This window comes from Thamnophis elegans, chromosome 4 (genome assembly GCF_009769535.1).
Source record: "Thamnophis elegans isolate rThaEle1 chromosome 4, rThaEle1.pri, whole genome shotgun sequence".
Taxonomy (NCBI): domain Eukaryota; kingdom Metazoa; phylum Chordata; class Lepidosauria; order Squamata; family Colubridae; genus Thamnophis; species Thamnophis elegans.
In genome coordinates, this window is record NC_045544.1 from 12078856 (window position 1) to 12103531 (window position 24676).

The following is a 24676-nucleotide window of genomic DNA, read 5'->3' on the forward strand; positions in this document are numbered from 1 at the left end:
ATGTTGTTTTTTTGTTAGCAGCCCTCAAAGGCATCAAGCCCCTTTTCAAACTTTTGTTGGCTTCTCTAGCCCTCCTAAATTTGGCCCTCTTCTGTTTTATGGTTGGAGATTTATGCCAATGGGCATAAAGATTCTTAAGCTCCTAACATAATTTCGTTCAACAAGAATGAAAAGGAACAATGAGCATTACAGGGATTGTTATTCTAAAATCGCTCATAGGAACATTCAGTATATCAAGAAATGGAGAGTATCAATATACTACTAAACCTCACATATCTGTTTAATAACTTTCAGCTGGGTGAAATTGGAAGTATGTAGGCTGCAGCAGTTATTGAATCAATGTAAGCCAAATGAGCTAACTTGCAGAATGCCAGCTCTCGTGACTACCATTGAATATGGAATTTGCGAACATTGTGGCTGCTCCAGAGAAATTGCACCTTCCAAGAAACCTTAATTGCAGCTATGATCGTTGTATTTCTCTGTTTATGTAAGGAAGTATTTCTGAAAGGATGAACCAATGGGACACAGGTTGTTTAATATTTGTAAAAAAAAATTAAAAAAACCCTCTCCCTGTGTAATCACATTTCACAAGTCTTAAATAGTAGAAGAAGAAAAATTCTGCTTGATCATTTTTCAGATTCTTTCTCCTACTGCCCAGATTTATATGAGATTTTAAATATTTTCATTTACATTTTTTTAGAATGCAGATTTATTTTAAAATGATGACTAAGCAAGTAATGAAACTGGAGAAAATTCACATATAAAGCTGTTTAGGTGATTAAGGAAAGAGGGTATGAAAGCAGAGTTGGATCAGAAATTTGTTTCATGAGAATTCTCTCTCTCTCTCTCTCTCTTTCTCTCTCTCTCTCTCTCTGTGTGTGTGTGTGTGTGTATGTATATGTATATATATATGATATAGAGATAGATAGAGATAGAGATAGATAGATATAGATAGAGATAGATAGAGAGATAGAGAGATAGATAGATAGATAGATAGGCAGATAGATAGATAGATAGATAGATAGATAGAGATAGATAGATAGATAGATAGATAGATAGATAGATAGATAGAGATAGATAGATAGATAGATAGATAGATAGATAGGTAGATAGATAGAGATAGATAGATAGATAGATAGATAGATAGAGATAGATAGATAGATAGATAGAGATAGATAGATAGATAGATAGAGATAGATAGATAGATAGATAGATAGATAGAGATAGATAGATAGATAGATAGATGTTATAGATAGATAGATAGATAGATAGATAGATAGATAGATAGAGATAGATAGATAGATAGATAGATAGATAGATAGATAGATAGAGATAGAGATAGAGATAGAGAGAGATAGAGATAGAGATGTGTGTGTGTTTGTGTGTGTGTGTGTGTGTGTGTGTGTGTGTGTGTGTAGATATTTGCATGTAATTATTAATTAAATCATTTAGCAAGCCAAAACAAACTGGAGAGCCATCTCTTCAGATAAAATAAAATTTTCACTTGCAGGCACTTAGAGAAAGCAACAGTTCCAATAAATCTGCAAGCAGTTTTCTTCTGTATCATTGACATTTGCAAGCAGCTTTTATTTGTGTTTGGATCCTACACCTTCCTCCCTCCCTCCCTCCCTCCCTCCCTCCCTCCCTCCTCCCAACACAAATGACTAGACAAAATTTCTATTGTATTTCAATCTTCATGTTCAAAGTTCTGAAATACCTTTCTCTTTATATCTTGCTGTTGTCAGTTTCTAATCTAGCCCTACCTAAGATCTCCAGTTTAACTACCAACATCTCTTCGTTTTTTAAAATTCTCTTAAGAGAATTTTAGCTTTTCTTTCTTCTACCCTTTAGCTACTGACCTGCTTAAGAACAAAGATACCATCATTTCTTTCTTCAAATCCCTTCCCATCTTTCCCCCAAGTCAGGCTTTTTTCAAGTGTATATGAAAATGAATTATATAAATTGATTCTCATTTACTTCTTTCATCATCTTGCTCTTCAGCTTCAAATGCTGTAGAATCAACTCTTCAGGGCAGTGTAAAGTGCTACATATTCTATGTTGATATTACTAGTATTTAAAAAAATAGCAAGCTTGCACTTTAATAATGTTCTGGAATAGGCAATCAGGGCTTTACTTATTTTTGTTTTAGTGGGCTGCAGTGAGTATAGATTACAGATTTGGATGGGCAGAAATGTCATCTCAGACACATACCTGGGGATGTGATTATATTTCAGGTGCTTGGGAACCAGATAGCAATTACAATTGGTTGCAGCAACCCACAGGCATGTATCCACAATTTGTGACCTTTTTGCCCTTTTTTTTGGCAGAAAACAAAAATAAAAGTGCCCGTTGTATATGCTGGATTCAATTTTCTCTTAAAGTTAAGAACATTTTATATTCTTTTTTCTTAGCTACTGAGTGTCCAATATTGAAAGGAGAAGGACATCACTTCATCCATCTGTGCAAAGAAAACTTAAGGGTTTCAGGTGAGTTTTCTTTATATTAAATAAGATCATATCCAACATTATTGGATGTTGGATCAGCATCCTTTGATTTTAATAATACATTTTGCCTTTAAACTTTGGAAATGTGTTTTAATGAAAGGAAGAACGTTTTGTTTGGAGTGTTGTAAATAAGTTTAGAGTCATCTTTCTGATTTTAATTCATCTTTGCTTTAATTACTGTGAAAGAATGAAAGCAGCATTTCAAGCTCATTCAGATGCAAAAGGAAATAACAAGTACATCCCCCAGAGGTTGCCAAGTCAACTACTAGGAGAATTTCCTATGAGTATACTATTAACAATGAAAACTGAGATTTGGATGTTGTTGTGGCCAATATTTCAGATAGCCTACCAACCATTTTCTCTGTTTAGATAAATTATATTAAGTGGGCAGTTGGTGATACAGCTTGATTACATCTTTCAGGTTTTGATTTAGCAGAAAGCTTCTCTTTGAGGCAGACTTCATGTGGAGTTGAAAAGCCATGTTTTAAACTGGGGAATGCACCTCTTATCAAAGATTCTCAGTAAGTAATCAAATACCCTATTCTTGGATAACTACCAGTGGCAATATCAAGGGGGATTGAAAGCTGTCCAGAGTTGGTTTGAAGATAGGTGGCTGTATGACTGTTTTAAATAAATAAAGTATATAAATCAAGGATGGGTTAGTAGGGGCTGTCTGCCACAGGTGCTGACAATAAGGGGGTGCAGTGTCTGGTGATGTGGATAATGAGGAGGTATCTGGACAGTTGGTGGTGTGCAGCCAGATCACTGCTGCCAGCATTCAAATCAGCTGTTTGGCTGTGGGTGGCATGGCACAGGAGCAACGGAAGGGGTGGGGGGAGTATTAAAATATAATCTGCTTCAAACATTCGAGGTATGCCATTGATAACTATGATCCCAAAATGTTCTTTTATATTCTTGCATAATTCTATTTTTTCATATTCATTGTTACTTTTCCTTGAGTTTCTTTATTCCATGCTTTCTGCAACTTGAATTTCCATTCCTCTGCAAGGATTAATTGCTTTTTCTGCAGTTTTCAGCTGGAATTTCAGCCAGGCGAATTCCAAAATAGCTATTTGTTTGTAAACTATGGATAGTCATGGATACATTTTTTTTCAGTTTTTTTCACAAATAGTGAAATAAAAAGCTACTATATCCTGTGTGAAATAGTCTAAAATTCCATTTCAATTTTAATATAGGTCTTGGAAAACTTTAATGTTTATTAAAGAAAAGAACTATAGAAAAGATTATGTAGCTGAACAGATTATTATTTCATATGAATAGAACTTTCCATGGTGGCTATAAGCTTATTTTACCTTTTCTCCTCTGCTGAAATTGTAGTTTGTATATATTATTCCCTAACATTCACTCAATATAGATTGGAAAAAAGAACATTTACAAAGAGAAAAAAATGTAAAACTGCCTGATTTTTCTCCATTCTTTATGAACAAATTCACAAATGAATAAATGAATAAATGAACATGATAAAGCCAATATGCCATTTAGCATATGTCTGCGCACCCAACACCAACTGCTCTGCAGATTTTATCGTTTATTTATTCTCTTATTTATTTATCTGATTACTCTATAAATATTCCTAAACACAAAAATATGATTTCTGGCTTATGATGCAAGGACAATTTAAAAGGAAACCGGCATCAGTCTGCATACAGTGCATTAATTTATATCCCTAAACCATTTTTGAATCCATCATCTGTGTACAGTGCTTTTGAAGAAGAAATCCTCGCATCTGTATGTTTCTGTACACTTTTAAACTTCTATCACACAGTTAATAAGGTGAGCTTATAAAGAAACATTTAGGAACTTATAGTTCTGCAATGAGAATATTATCTTGCTTGCTGAATTACTGTATATTGCTTTTTTGGGTGGCCTTCTTGTCCTACATAGATTATTTGATTTTGAAAGACACAGAAGTGCAACCAAATGACACACTTTGAGAGTTCCTCTCGTCTCTTAGAATATGTAAATAGATTCTGGTGTATAGTGAGTAGCAGAATACTGGTCTCTCTACTACAGGAAATGAAAGGGTATCTGATTAAGCTGACTTGAAAGTGTCAAGTAGCTTAGCAAATATCCCCTTACATTTCACTCATTCAGCTATAATATGAGTGACTGTAAACTATGATAGGCTTCTTCTGTCGCGGGATGCCATTTTATTTTTCAGTTGGGACTTACAACTATTGAAGTTTCTGTAAAAAAATTATTCTTTCCCACAATAAGGCAGAAGGTGATGGATTGGGGATTTTTTAAATGTATGTTTTATTTGGAAACAAAGACAATGCTATTTCTGATACCTTCATTGTGTTACTGTGATTGATGGCATAAGGAAAGAACCAGTTCTAGGGAACACTAAGTAGAACTCCACTTGTACGATGGCGTAAAGATTTCTCCATCCCCAAATTCCTTTTTAAAATTTATATTTATTATTAGACTACTATGCCGCCCATCTCACCAAGGTGATTCTAGGTAGCTTACTGTCATACAAGGTGAATTACGTGTCCTGACAAATGTGCGCACGTCAAAGGCGCGCCGACAAAACTGCGCCGAGAAAACTGTGAGTTCGAAATCGCGTCCACAACAACACGCCAACAACAGCGCGCCGACAAAAGCGTGATTATGGTTAAGGTAATGTTTAGGGTTAGGGTTAGGTTCAGGGTTAGATTTAGGGTTAGGTTTAGGGTTAGGGTTAGGTTTAGGGTTAGGGTTAGGTTTAGGGTTATTATGTTGTTTTTGAGTTGTTTTTTGAAGGCATGCTTTTGTCGGCACGCTGCTGTGGGCGCGATTTTGAACTCGCAGCTTTCTCGGCACGCTTTTGTCATGCGCGCATTTGTCGGTGAACCGGTGAATTATACCTCTGCCCCCTCCCCCATTTTTTTTCCTGAAGGCTGACAGCCCCTCTGTACTAATGTAAAATGGAGAATCAGGGTCTGAAGCTGGCTGAGGAAACTGGGAATTGCATAAGTAATGCTGTAACTTGTAGGTTTTGATGTGCCTTCCAACACTAAAGATCGATTTAGGCTATTTCTGATACAATAATAAGATTATCATTTTTTTTCTGAGCTAGAATGAAACAGTGCTTTTCCAGTTGGTTCATTTTTGGGGGGGGGGGTTGTAAGGAGAGTCTCTTTTTGTATGTCTGGATACAGGAATGTCTATTGGACTTTTTTAAAATTCAGTTTTTATTCTGTTAGGCACATCGGTCTATTCTCCCAAGACTTCTGCAATTTCTCCAGAATGACACAGAAAATTAAATCACAGCATGATATAAATAGTAAAAAAAATGTTTTTCTTCTCTATGAGTAGAAAAGTCTCATACTGTCATGTTTACACATTGTCTTGCTTAACCCCGGCTTTTGAATAAATTATCGCTTGCTGGATACATGGAACGCAGTAAGCCAAAACCTAATAACTAATATTATGGTTTAATATGATATATTAATCTATCCAACACCTCAGATTAACCTATTTAGAGGAATCTATCTTTGAATTTGCAGAGATACATGGCTTGGGATATCTCCTATTGTTTCCATTGCTAATAATATTCAGATAAATTAGATTGTCTGTTTGAATTTCTACTCTTCCCTGGGTTGTATTTCCCCTTGGTCTGTTTCAAATGAGAATCATCCAGACTGAAGAAATCTTTGCAGGATATTTTAGGAGAGGGAGAAATAGTCGTCATTTGAGCAGTATTAGCTTTTGTATCCAACAAAGAAAATTGCTTTGTCAGTATCCTAGTCTCATACTTGGACAAACCACTTTGTTACTCTCATTCTTTAAATTTTACAAATAATAGTCACTATAAGGAAGGCAGTAATGATTCTAACATTCATATAAGTTTTGGGTTTAATAAGTAATATTTTATTACTACTCATTTTAATGCTATACTACTACTACTACTAATTATTCAAGTAGTTGCATAATTACAAGTAGCATAATTATAGTATCTAGCATTTAGATATTACCAGTATAAGTTTGGCAGTTCAAATTCAAAATAATAAGAAACTAAAGACTTGTGGAAGACACACATTCTGACATAAAATATTGTGTTAGCATATTATTTTATTATGTACTTCATTTAAAATATTTTCAAAACTGTGTATTTTTCAGGAGAAGGATTATTTGCATAGAAGAGTTTTTATATTTTAACAGACATGACTCTCCTTAGTGTTAACTTTTACATTTATATAATAGTTTGGATGCTTTCTGTTAAGTGGTGTTTCAGAAGGAATGTTCACCATTTCTTCTGTCAGCATTATGATCTCCCACTTCCATATTGTACAGATTAATAGCAATTTAAACTATGTTCATTACACTGAAATTAAAATACATAGGTGGTCTTCAATTTCCATATTCTACATAAAACCAGTAAATATGAATAAAAAAGAGGACCTACATTTTTATATATACAATATGTCATTTTCTTCTGGGATATTAAAAATGCAAATAACTATTGAATTTTAACAGAACAATTGTATATATTTCTACCTAAAAGTAAAAGTTAATTCAATAGGATTAATTCTCAAATTCATGTATGGCTTTAATTTTAAAATCATTCCTGAGGCCCTAGGACATTGGGATTTATTTCTATCAGGAAACTAAAATACATACAATTATGTAAAACCTCTTCCTTAAACAATACAATGGATTCAGATTTAGATGTACAATAAAGCTGACAGAAATAGAGGATGATGCCCCTATAAACCCACTTCCAGTTCTACACAAACAATAGAAGACTGTACTACGTAGGCAGGCTACTATACTACTTACAATAGACTATTATTGAAAAACTGAGGGAAAGGAGAAATCACTTCAGAATTGAGCAAAAGCACTTTTCCTGAGTCCCATCGTATATAATTGGGAACTTATTTAATTTCTTTAAGATATTTATATACACTTTATGCAGCTTGGTAAAACAACACTGGTTGATTCCCAGACACATTTATGAGGGACAATAAGAAATACTATAGGAGGAGAAAAAGAGTCCCATTTTTACACATATAATGGTGAATCCAATCCAGTGGGAGGCCACAAAAATACTAATGGTTCTGAATAAAAATGTATAAGTTATTCTCCATCATTATACGATAAAAGTAAATAAATAAATGTTCCCAAGAAGTTGCAAATAGCTATCAATTGAAGCATATCACATACAAGAATAATTATCTGCAAAATAGAAGGTATGTATCTTTCTTTTGCGACAATGCAAGAACCATTATTAAAAGCTTGGAACAAATCAGCCCTATTAAGAAAATTATAGTACAATATTTCAGGGTTAGATAGTGAATAGTGTATACATGGAATTTAATATAACGGAATGTATGTATGTATGTATGTATGTATGTATGTATGTATGTATGTATGTATTGTGTCACAACCCCTGGTATGCCCAAATATGGGAGGGAGCATATTGCTTCCCTTTTCTGTCTATCGACTCACTCTGGGAGCCATCCAGGCAGAAAACCATTTTTTTCACAAATGCAACACACACACACACACACACACACACACATTTAGGACTTATATGTACTATAACCTTATTCGACCCATTACAACTATCCCCTCATACGAAGGAATGGTCAGATCACAAGAATTCATTGAAGCAGATTAATGGAGGAAGCTGACTAACTTGCCTGACCAGGTTCCTGCATAAATGTTGTTCCTTTCTCAACAATAGGAATAAATCCTGTTCAATTACTTCCAGGGCAATGAATAAAGCCTTGCCTTTTAAACATTCTCATGCAAAATAAGTTTGCAAAAGATGGCACATGAGCTATGCATCTTTTTACATTTGATAGGCTGAAAAAAGCACAATGCATACAAAACATGACAGCTACAATGAACTTGATCCTTACAGCAAAGAATTTAAAAACAGCAAATAAATCTATTTACCAGAAATCCTGATACAATTCCTACCTTCAACTAACTGCTCCCAATGGGAGAGATAAAACTTATGCCTACTACAGAGGTGGGTTCCTACCAGTTCGCATCTATTCAGTAGAACCGGTTCATCAAATCTACCGAACCGGTTAGAAGAGGTTCCACCAGTGGACCAGGAAAGCAGGCCACACTTACAGAAGAGGTTCCAAAATTTTTTGAAACCCACCACTGCCCCCCCCCACAGACAGACAGACAGACTGACACAGAGAGAGAAAGAGAGAAAGAGAAAGGAACAAATAAATAAATAAAAAAAGAAAAAAGAAAGGAAGAGATGAAAGAAAAAAAGAAAAAAGGGACAGAGAGACAAAAGGAAGGAAAGAGCGAGAGACAGACAGAGAGAGAGAGAGAGAGAAAGAAAGAAAGAAAGAAAGAAAGAAAGAAAGAAAGAAAGAAAGAAAGAAAGAAAGAAAACATGTGGCCGGCAAGCCACTCACACCAGGTCACATGGCCAGCAAGCCACTCCCACCACTGGCCTACTAATATCTTGACCAATGTACTCAATGTACTAAAGGACTTTTAAAAAGGTGATTTGGGGATATTGGAATCTTGAAACAATATGGAATAAAATATTGTTTCATCCTGAGCTTCATATATATTGTTTTTTTTCAACCTCAGAACACTCAAACCAGTTTTTGTGAGCCTACAGCATTTCAAACAAAAAAAATGTTTTACCTGCCAAAAATTTAAATAAGAACATGAGTAACAATTAATGTTATTCTTTTCTTATAAGTAATACAAAATTGAATATCAAATAGCACACTTTTTTTAAAAAGAAAGAAAGGATTGTTTTATTTCATTTATAATATCTTTCAAAATGATTCTTTTCACAAAATACAAAATATGGATATGAAATTGAGAATTTATGGAAATTAAGAAGCTATAGAACTTCTGGTATAATAATTTTGTTAAAATGAAACCATATTTGGTTACACAAAGTAATTTAAAAGGTTTGCACATTCCCTCATGTTAAGAAAAGAAGATTGTTTCACTTATTTTTGCACTAGATGATTTATTTCAGGGCTGTTGGGACTGTCACTTTCGAAAATTATGAGTCAATTCATCCTTAAGAAACAGATTTGCCCATAACCAATTGCTCTTAGTGTGTATTTTCATGCAGTCATGGAAGATACTTGTGTGAAATAGTGGATTTTATTACAAAATGAAAGAAAGCCTTTTTGGTCTTCTGATTAAGGCACCAGAGTAGAAACCCGGAGACTGTGAATTTTGGTCTCATCTTAGCCATGAAAGCTAGCTTGGATCACTTTGGATCACTCACATTCTCTCAGCTCAACTCACCTCACAGGTCTGTTGTTGGGAGAATAGGAGGAGGAAGGAGTATTTCAAGTATTTCAAGAACAACAACAAGAACGAGTTGCTTAAATCAATAATTGGCATGCTGGGAATTCTGAGAACTGAGGTGCAGACATCTCAAAATACTGTATCTGAGGTTGAGAAACGCTAGCTTAAAATCACTATTCTGCATTTCATTCCCAGAGTAAATTAATTTAGGATGTCCAGAAATGTCCTTCAATTAGTCCATTTCAAAGGGACCCGTCTTGTCCCAGCTCTATATCTGTAGTGTCTTCTCATCTCTACTTGTGGTGTTGGCAAAAAAGTACCTTTTTTATTGATGGGATTTATTTAACCTTCTGAATTATGAAGCATAATATCACCAACTTAAATGGGAAAAATCTGATTTTTCTGTAAATTTTCAAAAATTTACAGTGAAGATATTGAAGCAGTAGATAGTGTCTACCTTTTAGGTTTTACTGTTAACAATAAAGGAACTAGCAGCCAAGAAATCTGCTACAGGCTAGCATTTGGTAAAATAGCAGAAGAGAATTAGGAAAGATATACAGGTGCCACAACATATTTATGCGTACAAAAATCAGAATTGTGCAGGCCACGGTTTTCCTTTTGGCACTCCATGGTATTAAAAGTTGGACTTTGAAGAAGCAGGATGAAAGAGAATTGATACTTTTGAATATCTATGTTGGAGAACACTTCTGACAATACCATGCATAGCCAAGAAAACAAACATAATGGATCGTGGAGAAAATTAATCAAGAGTTCTCACTTAAGGCAGAAATGATCAGACTGAAATAGTCATATTTTGGAAACCTAGTGTAAACGACTTACTGTCTTTTTTAAAAAAAAAAAACCTATAATATTGGCAAATGTGGAAGGAAAAGGAAGACAACCAGCTGCAGTGATTATTTAAAAAAAAGGAAGACATCCAGCTGCCACAAAGAAGAGGGAGTCAAACTATTCTCCAAAGCACCTGAGGGCAGGACAAGATGCAATGGATGGAAACTAATTAAGGAGAGAAGCAACCTAGAACTAAGAAGAAATTTCCTGACAGTTAGAACAATTAACCAGTGAAACAGCTTGCCTTCAGAAGTTGTAAATTCTCCAACACTGGATGTTTTAAAGAAGAGATTGGACAACCATTTTTCTGAAATGGTATAGGGTTTCCTCTCTGAGCAAGGTGTTGAACTAGAAGACCTCCAAGGTCCCTTTAAACTCTATCCTAAAACTATCTATATAGTTGCTAAGAGTTGACAAAAATGTGGACGACATCATTGTCTTCCTCCTCAAACTATCCAAAGTACTCCTACACTTAAATTATTCATTAAAATCTGGCCATTTAGGCATTTTTGCCTTTGATTTGCTGCTTGTTTTCATTCTGTCATCCAGTGTTTGTCACACTTGAAAGGTGATCAATTAAGTTCCCATCTTTTTTTCCGCAGTTAAATTAAGAATGTCTGATCTACTCTCCCCAGTGAAGATTTACAGTTAAACTATACATAATATTAATGTAGTGATGTGATTACCAATTAATTAGCAAAAGAGATTTGGGGCTTCCATTCCTATCAGCAAGCTGAAAGAAAACCCCTTACTTAGCATTTCATGAAAAAAAAGATTGAAATTAATTTCCCCGACAGCTAATCTCAGATGTGGGGCAGTGATTTTGCTGGGAACAAAGGCTTAAGTTTTTCCCCAATGTTTTTAGCCACTTTATTTTAAAATAATTTGATTGCTAATCACATTGCTAATGTCATGAATAGATTAAGGCCTAGGGCTAGAATAGCAATGAGTTGTGAATATGTATGGAAATATTTGTGCCATCTTGTTTATTTTCATTAAATTAACATTAAATTGGCTATCAGACCCAGCATTTAAAAATATTACTGTTCGTTAACTTTTAAAATAAATAATTAGAAGCAATAAAGTATTCTAACAGAGAAATTTAGAATGCTGTGCAATTGGCGAGGTATTTCTGTTTTTATACCTATTAGTTACACGTTGCACTCTTAACTACCTCCTGAATCTTTTATGGAGTCGGAATCTCATATGATTAGGTTTTTAAAGCATTCATTGCACAATCTGATGCAGTTTGTTAAAAATCTTGATACCTAGGCAATTTCATAGCACCAACATTAAGGAATTACAAATACTTTGAAAATTCATGGGCTACAGGTACTTGTTTATCAGAGATTTCCATTTCCATCTCTCTGTGCTAAATTTTTGCTTTCATTTTGCTTTTGGGAAAGACATTTCAAAATGATTTTAAGCACTTTAAACGGATTGCTTCCTATTTTTCAGATTTTTATTTTCTTCCCCAATTTTCCATAACAAATTAAATCTGCACATAATACATCTTTAGTCTGGTGAGTGTATATGTCAATTAAATTATATCATGGATCTCTGTGCAAACTTGCAAATTAAATTAGTATTCACATGTGCACATTCAGGCAACAGAAACTGAGTTATCACAAACAAATTTGCTTGCTTCAGTAGCTACATTAGCAGACAGACTATTCCTAGTTTAATAAATTTGACACATAATAAGCAGAAAGATTGGTGTTTTCTCAGCCTAACATCCAGATTACAGGTACATAATTTGGGAACTCTTGACCTTTCAAAATGTGGGGTGTTCAATCATTAAATTTAAATATGAATTAAGTGGGTTAAGGTTGCGATTTGTTGGTTTCCTTTTTGGAGTAGCCCTTGGCATACCATTCAAAGGTCAAATTTCTGACCATAGAAAGTTGTGTTTTCTTAGTCTACAGGCAATACATTTAGCATATATTTCTTAATACCAAGAAAGAATAGTATCTCTGCCTCCATTGGTATAATGTTGGATGAAAGTTTACATCTGCTCTTCCTTAAATAATGGCAAATCTTCTTTTTTAGAAGCCAAAAAGCAATAGGAATTTTTTAAAATCTTTTTTTTAATAAATAAAATTTTTATTTTCAAACAAACACAAACACACAAAACATATAACATAAAAATCTTTTCAACTGCATACAGTGTGTCGATTGGTTACAAGGTCTTTCTGCATCCTTTCCATAGTCATCACTTGAACTTTATCAAAATTCACATATTGCCAGTCAAATATCTTTGTATACATTATTATTAAACTTCATTTGTTTGATTATCACTATTGTTTCTCCATTTGAAACAAGGTATTCTAAATATGTATTCATTTATATTATAATGATTCATTATATCATCTTCAATATATCCAATAATAAAGAATTTTTTATATCCTATTCTAAATCATTCTATTATTTTAGCATTGATAACATTCTCTGATAATTTTCAATTCCATGTTTTTTTATTATTAGTATCATAAATCTAATATACATGTATACAAATTGTTATAATTGTTAAACATCCATTAAGCATAGCTATTATTACATCCTTTTTATATGAAACATATTAAATTTAAAGTAAATTTATATTATGGCATTTCATTACATCATCCTGAAATCATCCAGTGATATTACATCTTTATATTCTATTCTATATAGAATTATTTATTTTTTATAAAAAGGTTTTTCAATATCATCTCCATCATCCTCACTTACAGTTTGTATAAAATTTCATATTATCTAGTATATATAAATGCTTTATTATTATTATTAATCATTTATTTGGCTATACCTGTTATTACTTTGTCTTATACATAGTACTCAAAATTTAACTCCATTTAACTAAATTTTATTGTGACATTTCATTTCATCATCCTGTATCCTTCCAGAAATAGTGCAGCCCAATATCTTTTGCTATTTGTAGACTCTGTATTCTAAGTGTTTTCTTGATAAGTCTTATGTGGACTTCTCTTGACCACTTGTTATTCATTGCATATCTTATAAAGATTCGAAACCCTCTATCTGTTCTTTCCATCAGCTTGACTTTTGTTATCGCTGGTGCTTCTACCGAAATTATTCTCATTGTTTCTGCCAAATTTTCTCCTCTTTCTTCATCTATATTTTGACATCTGAGATAGAGTTCCAGTTCATTGATCTCTCCTTTCCGTATTTCGCACTTATCATTTTCCTCCACTCTCGATTTGCTGTCAGCGTCAGCAATTTTCTTATCACTTTCATATATCTCTGTGGTTTTTTGAACTCTGTCTTCAAATTTCATTGTTGTTTTATAAGTATTCTCAACTCTTCTCTTTGATCTATAATTTCAAGTCTCTTTTCAATTCTGTCTGTGATTATTAAGACTTTTTGAATTTCTAGCATAATTCTTTGCAATGTTATTCCCCTTTCTTCTTCATATTGGGCCATTTTTCCAGGTTATAGACACTGCCACTAAAACATCCAAGGCTTTTGCTAGGTTTCAAACAAATTCAGTAAAGTTTTTCAGGTCAAAGCTTTATCTTTCCTTCAAAGAAACACCTGTATAGCCACTGACCTTTTCAATAAACAAAACCAATAGCTTTGTATTATCAGATGTTGCCAAGCCTCTAGCCTGTAAATGGCAGTGTTACATCCTTTCCCTCTGTTTTTGCCTTTCTTTCTAAGCCCTGAATTCCAGAAGTGAAGAAAAAAATGTTTAAAGATTACAATCCGACCGAGCCTTGCAAGGAAAGAAACTTTTAATCCACAAATACAAAAAATGGAAGAAGTATAGAGGAAGACAGAAAAAAAGACCAGTCCAATTTAAAAGTAAGAGGCATTTGTAAAAAGTCCATCCATGGAAAACAAACAAAATTAAAGTGAAAAAGATAACATGATAGTTTTAAACCAGGGTTAATTCACCCCTTACTTACTTCTGTCTTCAATTTTATTTTAACTAAGTCTTTTGGATTTTCTCTTCTCTAATAATAAAGATTTTTCTCACCATTTCGACACACTGTCTCTCCTGTTCTACTTTCAGGGGACTGTCCCAACCTTCTGCAGCCATTTTGACTGCTTCTCTTGTAGCTGGCAAAAAGAGCTTTCTCCTGGATCAATCAGGGACTTTGCGATGTCCCTGAGATCAGCAGGACATGCTCTTCTCTATCACCATTCCTTCAGAACGGTTTAGATCCAAAAAGGACCGTCCAGCAACAGAGATATTGATGGCAATCCTGGAGCCCCAAGATTGCATGTCCTGTCATCGTGACGTTAAGCCCCGCCCTCAGGAATTTTTAAAAATCTTACATTTAAGAAATAGAACAAAAGTAAATGGATTCTGGCATTCTGCTATTGTAGATTCAATTCTGAATGGTGTTTAATGGAACCTATTTTTTGCCTCTACGTTTTAAAAAGGGAAAAATCAAAGCAATGAAGAAAAAGGAAACGAGAGAGTAGGCGATTGAAATATATTTACACATTTTATCACATATCATCAAGGAAAAGCTTGATCCTCAAATGACAATTTACATTCAGTTGAGAACAATTGAAAAGAATCAACGTCCTTCATGATGTGGTAAAATATCTGAGACCAGTAGCTAACATGACTAGAAAGGCACGCAGTAGCTTAACAAAAGGCTTGCGGGAGATATTTGTTTTACATTGATGCCAAACACTAAAACGTTTGGCAACAATCATAATTAAATAAGGAGGGAACCGCATAGATGGGTCACTTGTATGAAGAATGCTTTTCCTTAGATCAGTGTTTCTCAACCTTGGCAACTTGAAGATTTCCGGACTTCAACTCCCAGAATTCCCCAGCCAGCATTCGCTGGCTGGGGAATTCTGGGAGTTGAAGTCCAGACATCTTCAAGTTGCCAAGGTTGAGAAACACTGCCTTAGATTAACCTTTAATGAACCTTGGCAAATGTGGTACTTTCAAGGAGGCATAGCTGTTATTTAGCTGATAGCACAAAGCTTTGGGGCAGAGGTTAAGAAATCAAGATCCTAAATCATAAAGATCTTTGGGTTACCTTGAATTTCACTTGGCTGCAAACTGGTAGCGAATCCAGTGCCCTCAAAACAGATATAATATGTTGGAAGCAAATTATCACATTCAACAATTTAGCGTTTTGTACTAGTTGTGGTTTCCAAATGACCATCCAACCTCAAGGGATGTTGTGGCTGACACAACTCAAATCTGCTTAACTACTGCAGTAGTTTAATTGATTCGTACCTGTGGTATTAAACTCCCAAATGTAACTAACAAATTTATGTATATACATGATGCTGAAAAGATTATTTGGTTGGTAATCTTCGGCATTCTACATTGTGTAATTGAGTTGTTGCTATTAGCCAGCGCTTTACATATTTGCTATGAGGCAAATGATTCAACATAGATGAAGGTTGACTAGAAAACATAAGCTCTTTATATTTTCAAAAGATTAAGTTGGCTTGCAGGGGATCAAGTGCTGCCTCCCACTGTGATATTACCTTCTTACCTCAAACAGCAATTCCCCCAAGTCTAATTCCGCCTCTCACATTTTCTGTACTTTAAAGGAAAATATTACTACTTTTTCAGCTAAATGACAGACATGTGATTAATTTTTTTATACTCAACCTGATTACTCTCTCACATGGTATATACTTAAAATAAATGTTTTAAGTGTTTTGTCTCCATAAAAGACAGGATTAAAGCTGTTTTTATGTTGAACATATGTAAACTGTTCATCAAACAACATAGGCTAAGATTCCTACATGGACCTCCGAGTTAAAAAAAATAATAATTCTGTATCCTTGGTTGGGTAGTTCCTTCCACAACTCTGGCAATCAGGACCAAGCAATACCGTGCTATAATCTCAAGGCTACATCCTCCCAGAAACTGCTTCAGCTCTGCTTACTCTAGAAAGCAGCTCACTATAGGACCACTAAGCTGAATCTTATCCATAAGACAAAAGTCCAATTTCCATTCTCCACAAAAGGTCTCTTAAGTTTATTCAGTGGGCTTGGGCAATCTGCTGCAGTTTACTAATTGCAGTGAAGGAAATGGTATTGCATTTTTTAAAATAGAGTTAGGTACCTATAGGCGAGTGGTGGGATTCAAATAATTTAACAACCGGTTCTCTGCCCTAGTGACCATCTGGGTAGGTGGGGCTCGGTGGTCATGTGACTGGTTGGGCGTGGCCAACTCAAGGTCAGTCAGGTCGCTGGGCACTTCGCCTTAGCTGTTACAATGTAATAAGGGTTAACCGGAGAGGCAGTTTCTGTAAGCAGGTCAATAAAGATTAGGCTAGAAACAACACCACAATGTTTCCTTCCTGCCTTCCTTACAGGATTAGCCCTGTGAAGTGGAAAAAAACAAAAGGAGATTTCTTCCAACAATCGGTTCTTTGAACTACTTAGAAAGTTACCAACTGGTTCTCCCGAATAGGTGCGAGCTGGCTGAATCCCACCACTGCTATAGGCCCACTTTTTTCCAATCACCTCTGCCCCTGGTGACATCTGAAATGAATACATCCTTTACTTTCCATTCCTAAAATAATGTTATCATAAGGGTCTATGTAGTTTAGTTCCATTGTGGCTGTTCTTCCTCTGTTCTGCCACGTCAGCACAGCCCTAACATTGGTGTCCTTTTGAAAAATGTTGTAGGTCCAGAGCAGAATTAATCTGTACCCCTGCCTGATTTGAATGTGATTGATCAACTGGTGTGGCTTTTGCAATTGTTTTGCTTCTTCCCTAACGGGAGTCTTTAATTCTTTTGTTGTTATTTTTCTTTTGTTGTTGTTGCTGTTGTTTTTAGATTCATTATATGTTGTATACTGATAGAGTTGTTGTGGCAATAGAGGCAGTCAATAAAATGTATAAAAGGCCTACATGATGGATTAAGAGTAATAAAAATATTTCAGTTTTAGTGAAGAAATACTTGTGTATGTGTATTTATTTGTTTGTTTGTTTATAATATTTATAAAGCTGTCCATTCTGGGGCATGATGGCTTAGCAGTTAAAATATGCTGAGCTTGCCACCTGGAAAGCTGACAGCCCAGGTTCAAGACCCAAGCACCACGCAAGGGGTGAGCTCCCATTCCTGCCCCAGCTCCTTCCCCCCCAGCAGTTCGAAAGCATGGAAATGTGAGTAGATAAATAGGTACCACTTTGGTAGGAAGATAAAATCATCCCATGTGTGTATAGCCATGCTGGCTCCATGACCACTGAAAATGCCTTCGGACAACACTGGCTCCTTTGATCAAGAAACTGAGATGAGCACCATACCCTAGACCAGAGGTGGTATACACTTACCTTCCCTACTGGCTCACAATTGTGAGCGCACGCTAGTAGATCCAGTCTAAACCAGTAGAATACAACCTCTGCCCTAAACTCATGACTATGATAGGGAAACATTACCTTTTTATACAGCTATCCATTTTTCAACCAACTCTGAGTTGCTCCAATAAAAAAATTAAAAGACATATACAAATATATTAAAATATTAAAATTATAAAACTCAATTAATTAAAATATTAAACCCAACAAAAACCTGGGCTGAATCAGTTCCAATGTGTTATCTAGTCTTCTTCCAACACTTGGGGGGAAATCCAGGTCTTCAAAGCCTTATGGAGAGCTAAAAGGGTGGAGGCTGAACTTCAGGCACAGTGGTTAGAGTGCAGTACTGCAGGCCGCTTCAGCTGACTGTTAAATGAGGACCCAGACTGTGGGGGTGATATGCTGACTCTGTAAACCGCTTAGAGAGGGCTGAAAGCCCTATGAAGTGGTATATAAGTCTAACTGCTATTGCTATTGCTAAGTGTTTTTGATAACTGAACTACGTTATTACCTTACTAAATGGATCCCCTATAAATGATTTTTTTCATTCCTCAGCTGGTATTATGCGGTCTGATTATGAGCAGTTAACAAAAATATCTTGTGATTCAGGCTGTTAGATTTTGAGAAAATAAGTCATGATTCAATACAGCTTTACATATTTGAAAAATAAACCAAAATTAAAAAAAACCCTGATTCAACTAAAAGCCTATTAATAGCCATTTACACATTATCATGTTTCCAACATAATTTTTCTATCTGAATCATATTAAGTCAATGACACAGAAACAGTTGTCCTAAGTCAAATCAGGATTCATATGCTAATTATTGGACAGCAGGCAGTAAACACTACCTCTTCTTTAACAGTTCTACTAACTAATTATGCAGAGAGAAGATGGATCCTTTGTGCATGTAACTTTTTGGCTTCCATGGCTCATTCTCATTGGCAGCATTTGCATTCAACTGTTTATCATGCAGTCTGAGGCTTGTAAGGTCATGATTAATTATATATAAAACATATTAATTATGATGCTAATAAATGCATATTTTATTTATTAATAAAATGTATTATTTTTCACCATTTTAATATATACATAATTACAATTTTAATTCTTGGATCTTTTGAAATCAGAGCAATGATTGTATAATATTATTCATGAAGTACAAATACCATTCTTCTTGCTTTTTATTTTCCATTCTCAGACTGTGCTAACTGGAAATGGATTCAACCCTTTTGCTTAATGCAACACATTACAATGCATTGGTAACTATGGTAGTCATGCTAAATACTCACGTTGTATCTAAGATCTTTATGAATTTGCAAAATTTTCACCACAAAATTAAACACTTATATTCCCCCATCCACATCTCTGCTGTGGGCTGAGCTGCCTTTTATCTGACAGTTTCCTTGGTTGAATTTCTATCTCCTATCTCTCAAGGTCACTCCCACATACCATTTCAAATATAATCCTTTACAGGTAACTACAGATTTTCACACAAATAAATATAATTTACAATATAAATGATGTAAATATGCTATCATGTATGTTCATCTATATTCATGTATGATTGTCATTCCCTCTCCTCAATTAATATTTTGCAATGAGGTTTCACTTCACTCACAAGTTAATCTGTTAATTTAAATGTATTTTTTTCATTAAAATGTTAAATAGAATAGAAGAATAGAAGAATGGGGAGATCACATCCTTACTAACTGTGGCCTATCTGTCCGAAAATCCTTTATCCACAAACAAATCCTCTGATTTATACCCAAATTGGACATTTTAAGAAACAACCTATTGGGTAGAATGGTGTTAAAGGCAGAGCTATAATCCACAAATAGCAACCTTACATATGTTCCCTGTTGTTCCAAATGATTTAATACAGTACGGACAACAATAAGCACAGCATCATCAGTTGATCTATTACTCCTATATTGATATGGGTCCAAAGTAGATGGAAGACTAGCCTTAATATAGTTCAACATCAATTGACTAAATATATTTATTTTATGGTGTCAGATCAACAAATCGTTCCAAAAAAATTGACACTAGCAACTGGAAGCAACAATAGTATTGTCCTTTTGCTCCTCATTTGCCTTGTCTTATGTTTCCTTAATTTAGATGTGGGTGCAAAGGCTTCCAAATCAGCTTCTTAGATCAGACTGGAAGTATTTAATTCATTCCCTCTGAAGGACAGTAGCATGCCTGGAATCTGGTTCCCTCACTGTGTTTCATTGGAAGGGCGGATAGAGGTTTCACACATTTGAACTTTTAAAATTGTTTAAATCTGGATTTATGCTTGCAAGTTAAATCATTGGAACCATTGCAGAAGGATCTATAACTGGACTGAAATTCAGAAGCTATGGACTGAAGCTTCTAGACACTAGAGAAATGTAAAAAGCAGATTCAGATTCAAAAGGCTAAACCCGTGTAGTTCATACGATATTTTAATTTTTAGTATGTTAGTAATTAGGATTGAAAGAAGCCTTCTTGGCCAGCAAGATGGAATGTTGAAAATAATCAGAAAACAGTATTTGAGCTTCACTGAATTTTAAAATAGAGTTTGAAATCGCTATTACAAAATCAGAACACAATCACAGAAATACAGAATCATTTCTTTTTTCCATATGAAAGTGTTCCTAAAATTCCTTTCACTTTTAAACATAAATTCTTAAATAAAAACTTTGAACAATACTGGATAGCAGTGCATTTATTTTATATATAGTATAATGTAGCTCTTTATAAATTAATTTCCAATATTTTTTTTCATTTGTTACCAATTTGAATGTGGAGAAATATCATGATTCTCCTCACTCTGTCCACCAGCTTCCGATTGTAGGAAGTTATCACTCAGCCTTCTCCCAGAAAAATGAAGTATCCTAGAAAATATTGAAAAGGCAGAATATTTCTCTGGATGTGAAAAGAAAGAAACATGTTTTAAAAGACAGAATAGCTGCCTGTAGCTTCCTGCCCATCCCCACTTTGTCAATGGGCCATTAAGAAGGCCAAGCTAGTCCTTTTACATAATAAAGATTTCTCCACTTCAGCTACAGGGGCATGGGATTAAGGAATTTTACCCAACTCACCACATGGCATCTGAGAACTCAACCAAACCTGGATTCAAAACGCAGCCTAGAGAGTTGCCCCTGCATGGTCACATGGGAGTCTGACAACCAATCAGAACACATTTCTTACACAGGAACAGGAAACAGAGAGGTGGGACTGAACAGGTTATAAAAAGCCTAGCAAGCCCCTTCCTCACCTCTTCTCTCTTCTTCTCCACCAACATTGAAGCATGTGATCACCTTTTCTGTTCAGGGCTCAAGCCATGTGGCCCTGTCCAACAATAAACCATCTTTCCAAGCAGCCTCCATGTCTCCAGTGTCTTTTTCCCCACTTGGAGCTGAACCCAGAAGGACATTTCTTTCATCACTATTAAATGTACAATCATTATGTGGCTTGATGACTCTGATACAGCGCAATATAAAAGGATCATGAAGTTGTTAATTATAATATTAAAATATACAAAAATGAATCAAGTGGTATTTAAACCAGCTGCATGATGATTTCTCCATATTCTAACTTTATTCTGAGCAACAGCTAATCCTGATTCTTACTGAATAAGCATTGAAATGTTCTATGGTGGTAAAGAGTTGCAGCTGCAGCTTGCTAATTGCTCACTGCTCTTTTTATTTTTATTTTTTTTTAAACCTTTTAAGTATTTTTTTAAACCCTTAAACCTTACAATTTGTTTACCAATTTTTTATTCCATATTATAAAAGCTACTGACATAATTAGCAAGAGGATGATTATTGGGAGACATTAGCGCTCTGGCATTCCTTGAGTAACCTTTCTTTGTCTGAGGCTAGAGATTTTACAACAAGCAAATCTACTGAAATTCTGACTTAAGGTGGCATTAAACGCAGCATCCCACATCTTAGGACAAAGTTTTTTTTTTACATTAGCTGCTTCACAATCATTGATCGTTAAATTATTCGCAAGATGACAGGTGACGGTAGGTGTCAGCTGGAAGACAAAATGTCTTTCCATTAACGCCAAACATCTCTCACTTCACTCTCAGGAAATGTAACTTGGATCAGCTTACTTTTCCTGGAAGACATTCAGCAACCTAGAGGCCCCATTGATACATGTAAATACGGAAGTTAATCACAATCTCTAATTTGGTCTCATTCAGCATGGGCGAATTAGTGTTCATAACATTTAAAAATAGCAGCTTTTTTCCACCAGTGCTTTTTAAAGCAAAATCTGAAAGGTAAATAAAGATTGCCTTACTAAATTTGATAGGGGTACCTCTTCCTACCACTTCTAAAAAATAGTCCTGCCACTCAGTCTGCCTATATTTCAATTATGACTCTGATGGGTTGATTGAGAGCCAGGCATGAACGCCTGGCACACTTAGGGAAAGCTAAAAGGAAGATAATTAGCATTGGAAGCCTGTTTTAATTTGTACTGTGCCTTCACGTGGGACCTACTTCGCTTACCTATTAACTCAAGTAACTTCGGCTATAAAGTGTAGTGCTTTCTGTATCCCCGTATTGCCATATTTCCATGAACATGTCTTCATTGAGCTTCTAGTTCTTCCCTCTTCCAGCCATATTCTCTGTTTATTATCTATTTATTTAAAACATCTCTAAAAGTTTCAAGTTTATTAGAATTTGTATGCCGCCCACTCCCATAGGGACTCTGGGCGGCTCACAACAGACAAGAAACATTTAATTTTAAAAAATAGAGATTAAAATAAAATAAAAATACAGTATTAAAATTCATGTCACCCATTCCATCTAAACGGGACTGGATATCAATCAACAGCCCCAGGCCTGCCGGAACAGCCAAGTCTTGACGGCTTTACGGAAGGCCGGGAGAGTAGTAAGGGTCTGGATCTCTGCAGGTAGATCGTTCCACAGGACCGGCGCAGCAACAGAGAAGGCCCTCCCCCAGGGAGTCGCCAGCCGGCATTGTCCAGCTGACGGCACCCGGAGGAGGCCCAACCTGTGCGATCTTGTTGGTCGTTGGGAGGTAAGTGGCAGGAGGCGGTCTCTCAGGCAGCCAGGTCCTAAACCATGAAGGGCTTTAAAAGTAACGACTTTTAAAGTAAAGTAAAACATCTCTATAACTACCTATCTTATAACCAACTCTGAGTGGCTTCAATCGGAAGTAAAAACAATATATTAAATCTATAAAATGAAACACATAAAAACATTCAGTGCACTGTTTTAATGTCCATGGACTTAGGCCACCAATTTTAATTCTGAAGAATTATTTCTCTGGTAGCATTAAAACCAAAGTCTACGACTTAGTATTGCATTAAAAAAAAAAACAATTAGCATCATTTATCTCTATGATATTCATATCCCACCAGCTCTGAGGCTATCCCAGGCAGCTTCACTAATGAAAACTGAAATTGCTTCAGCTTAAAGCAAAAAATGTGCTGTCTCTTATTGGTACCTGTACACAGATGACAAATTGGATACTACACCTAAGAGAAATATACTGGATTCAGTCACAGTCAGCTTATTACAATTTTAGACCAGTACAAAAAGTATGTCCAACAGTAATCTGTGAGGACTTATAAACCTATCTTAAGAAATCGATAAAATTTGAGACAAAATTAAAATACATCCATAAAACAACCTGGAATATGCTTTTTTTAAGTACCAGTGACATTGTGATGCTTACCTCAGCATCTGCTGTTCTGTTTTAAAGTTTAATGCATATTTGTTCTAAAACAAGTGATTGCCTAGGACCAAAAATCAATTTTTTGATTTATCACATTTTCCCAAAACAACGTGTGTGCGTGTGCGTGTGTGTGTGTGTGTGTGTGTATGTGTGTGTGTAATTTGTAGCATAGCTGCTGTGTCTCTAAGGAAAGAGTATATGTCAAAGGAAAATGAAGTTTCCAGCCAATTAATTGGTGTCAAGTTGCAGAAGTCATTTACCCAGACAACATGCTTCATATTTGATCTTCTAAGACAAAAAGTGAATGCTTAACTGCAGCAGATAGGGGATAATTAATTGCAAAATGGGTATTTTCACAATGACTAGCTCAGAGAAAATTACTAAATTAAAAGGATTATTGACCATTGCAACTTTTTGATATATAAACCTTTATTTTCTGGGGCATGTCAGAATAACCAAAGCATTCTCAGGACAGAAATGCAGTGTGGTTTTCTATTAATGTTGTGAATTGCTTTAATAAAATTACGATCAGCTAGGTGAGCACTGATTTTATCTGCCTGTTGCTCTCAAGAACAGTTTAAAGACAAGAAGATAAATCTGCAGTCTTCCAGAAAATTAGTTTTGTTAAGTAAAAGCAGGTGATTATCAAATTCCAAATTAACATTTGCTATGTACTGTAAGCAGCATACATTGCTAATAAATAGGTAGAACTGGGAAACCCAAAGGGTGCATGTGAGGACGCATCCTTGTTCAGGCGGGTTATAAATTGAGCATCAAAAATAAAAAATATAACAGATATAGAGTAGTTAGAAACCACCCCAGAATGCTTCTTTACTAACAGCTTCTCTGTTCTGTTTCTTCCATATTCAACCCAAGGCTTATAGGTTTTTCTAGTACAGGATGGGGAGCCACTAAGAATGTATTTTGCTAATAATTTTTTTTCTCAACATGTCTTGCTTTTCGTTCTTGTACCATGTGACTGTGACAAACTCTGTAATGATACTAAGTTTAAATGTAGGCCTGGCTTAATTTGCCGTCTGTGTGTGTGTGTGTGTGTGTGTGTGTGTG

The 24676-nt window shown here is 35.2% G+C and overlaps 1 protein-coding gene across 1 annotated transcript in view; it reads left to right on the forward strand.

Annotated features, from left to right (window-relative positions):
• Window positions 1-240: 240 nt before the first annotated feature.
• COL19A1 (collagen type XIX alpha 1 chain) overlaps window positions 241-24676 on the forward strand; it is a 178822-nt gene continuing 154386 nt past the window's right edge. Inside the window, exons 1-3 of the mRNA XM_032215170.1 lie at window positions 241-310; window positions 2412-2486; window positions 2926-3025. Coding sequence (XP_032071061.1) covers window positions 241-310; window positions 2412-2486; window positions 2926-3025 — 245 coding nt within the window. The remainder of the gene's footprint in view (window positions 311-2411; window positions 2487-2925; window positions 3026-24676) is intronic.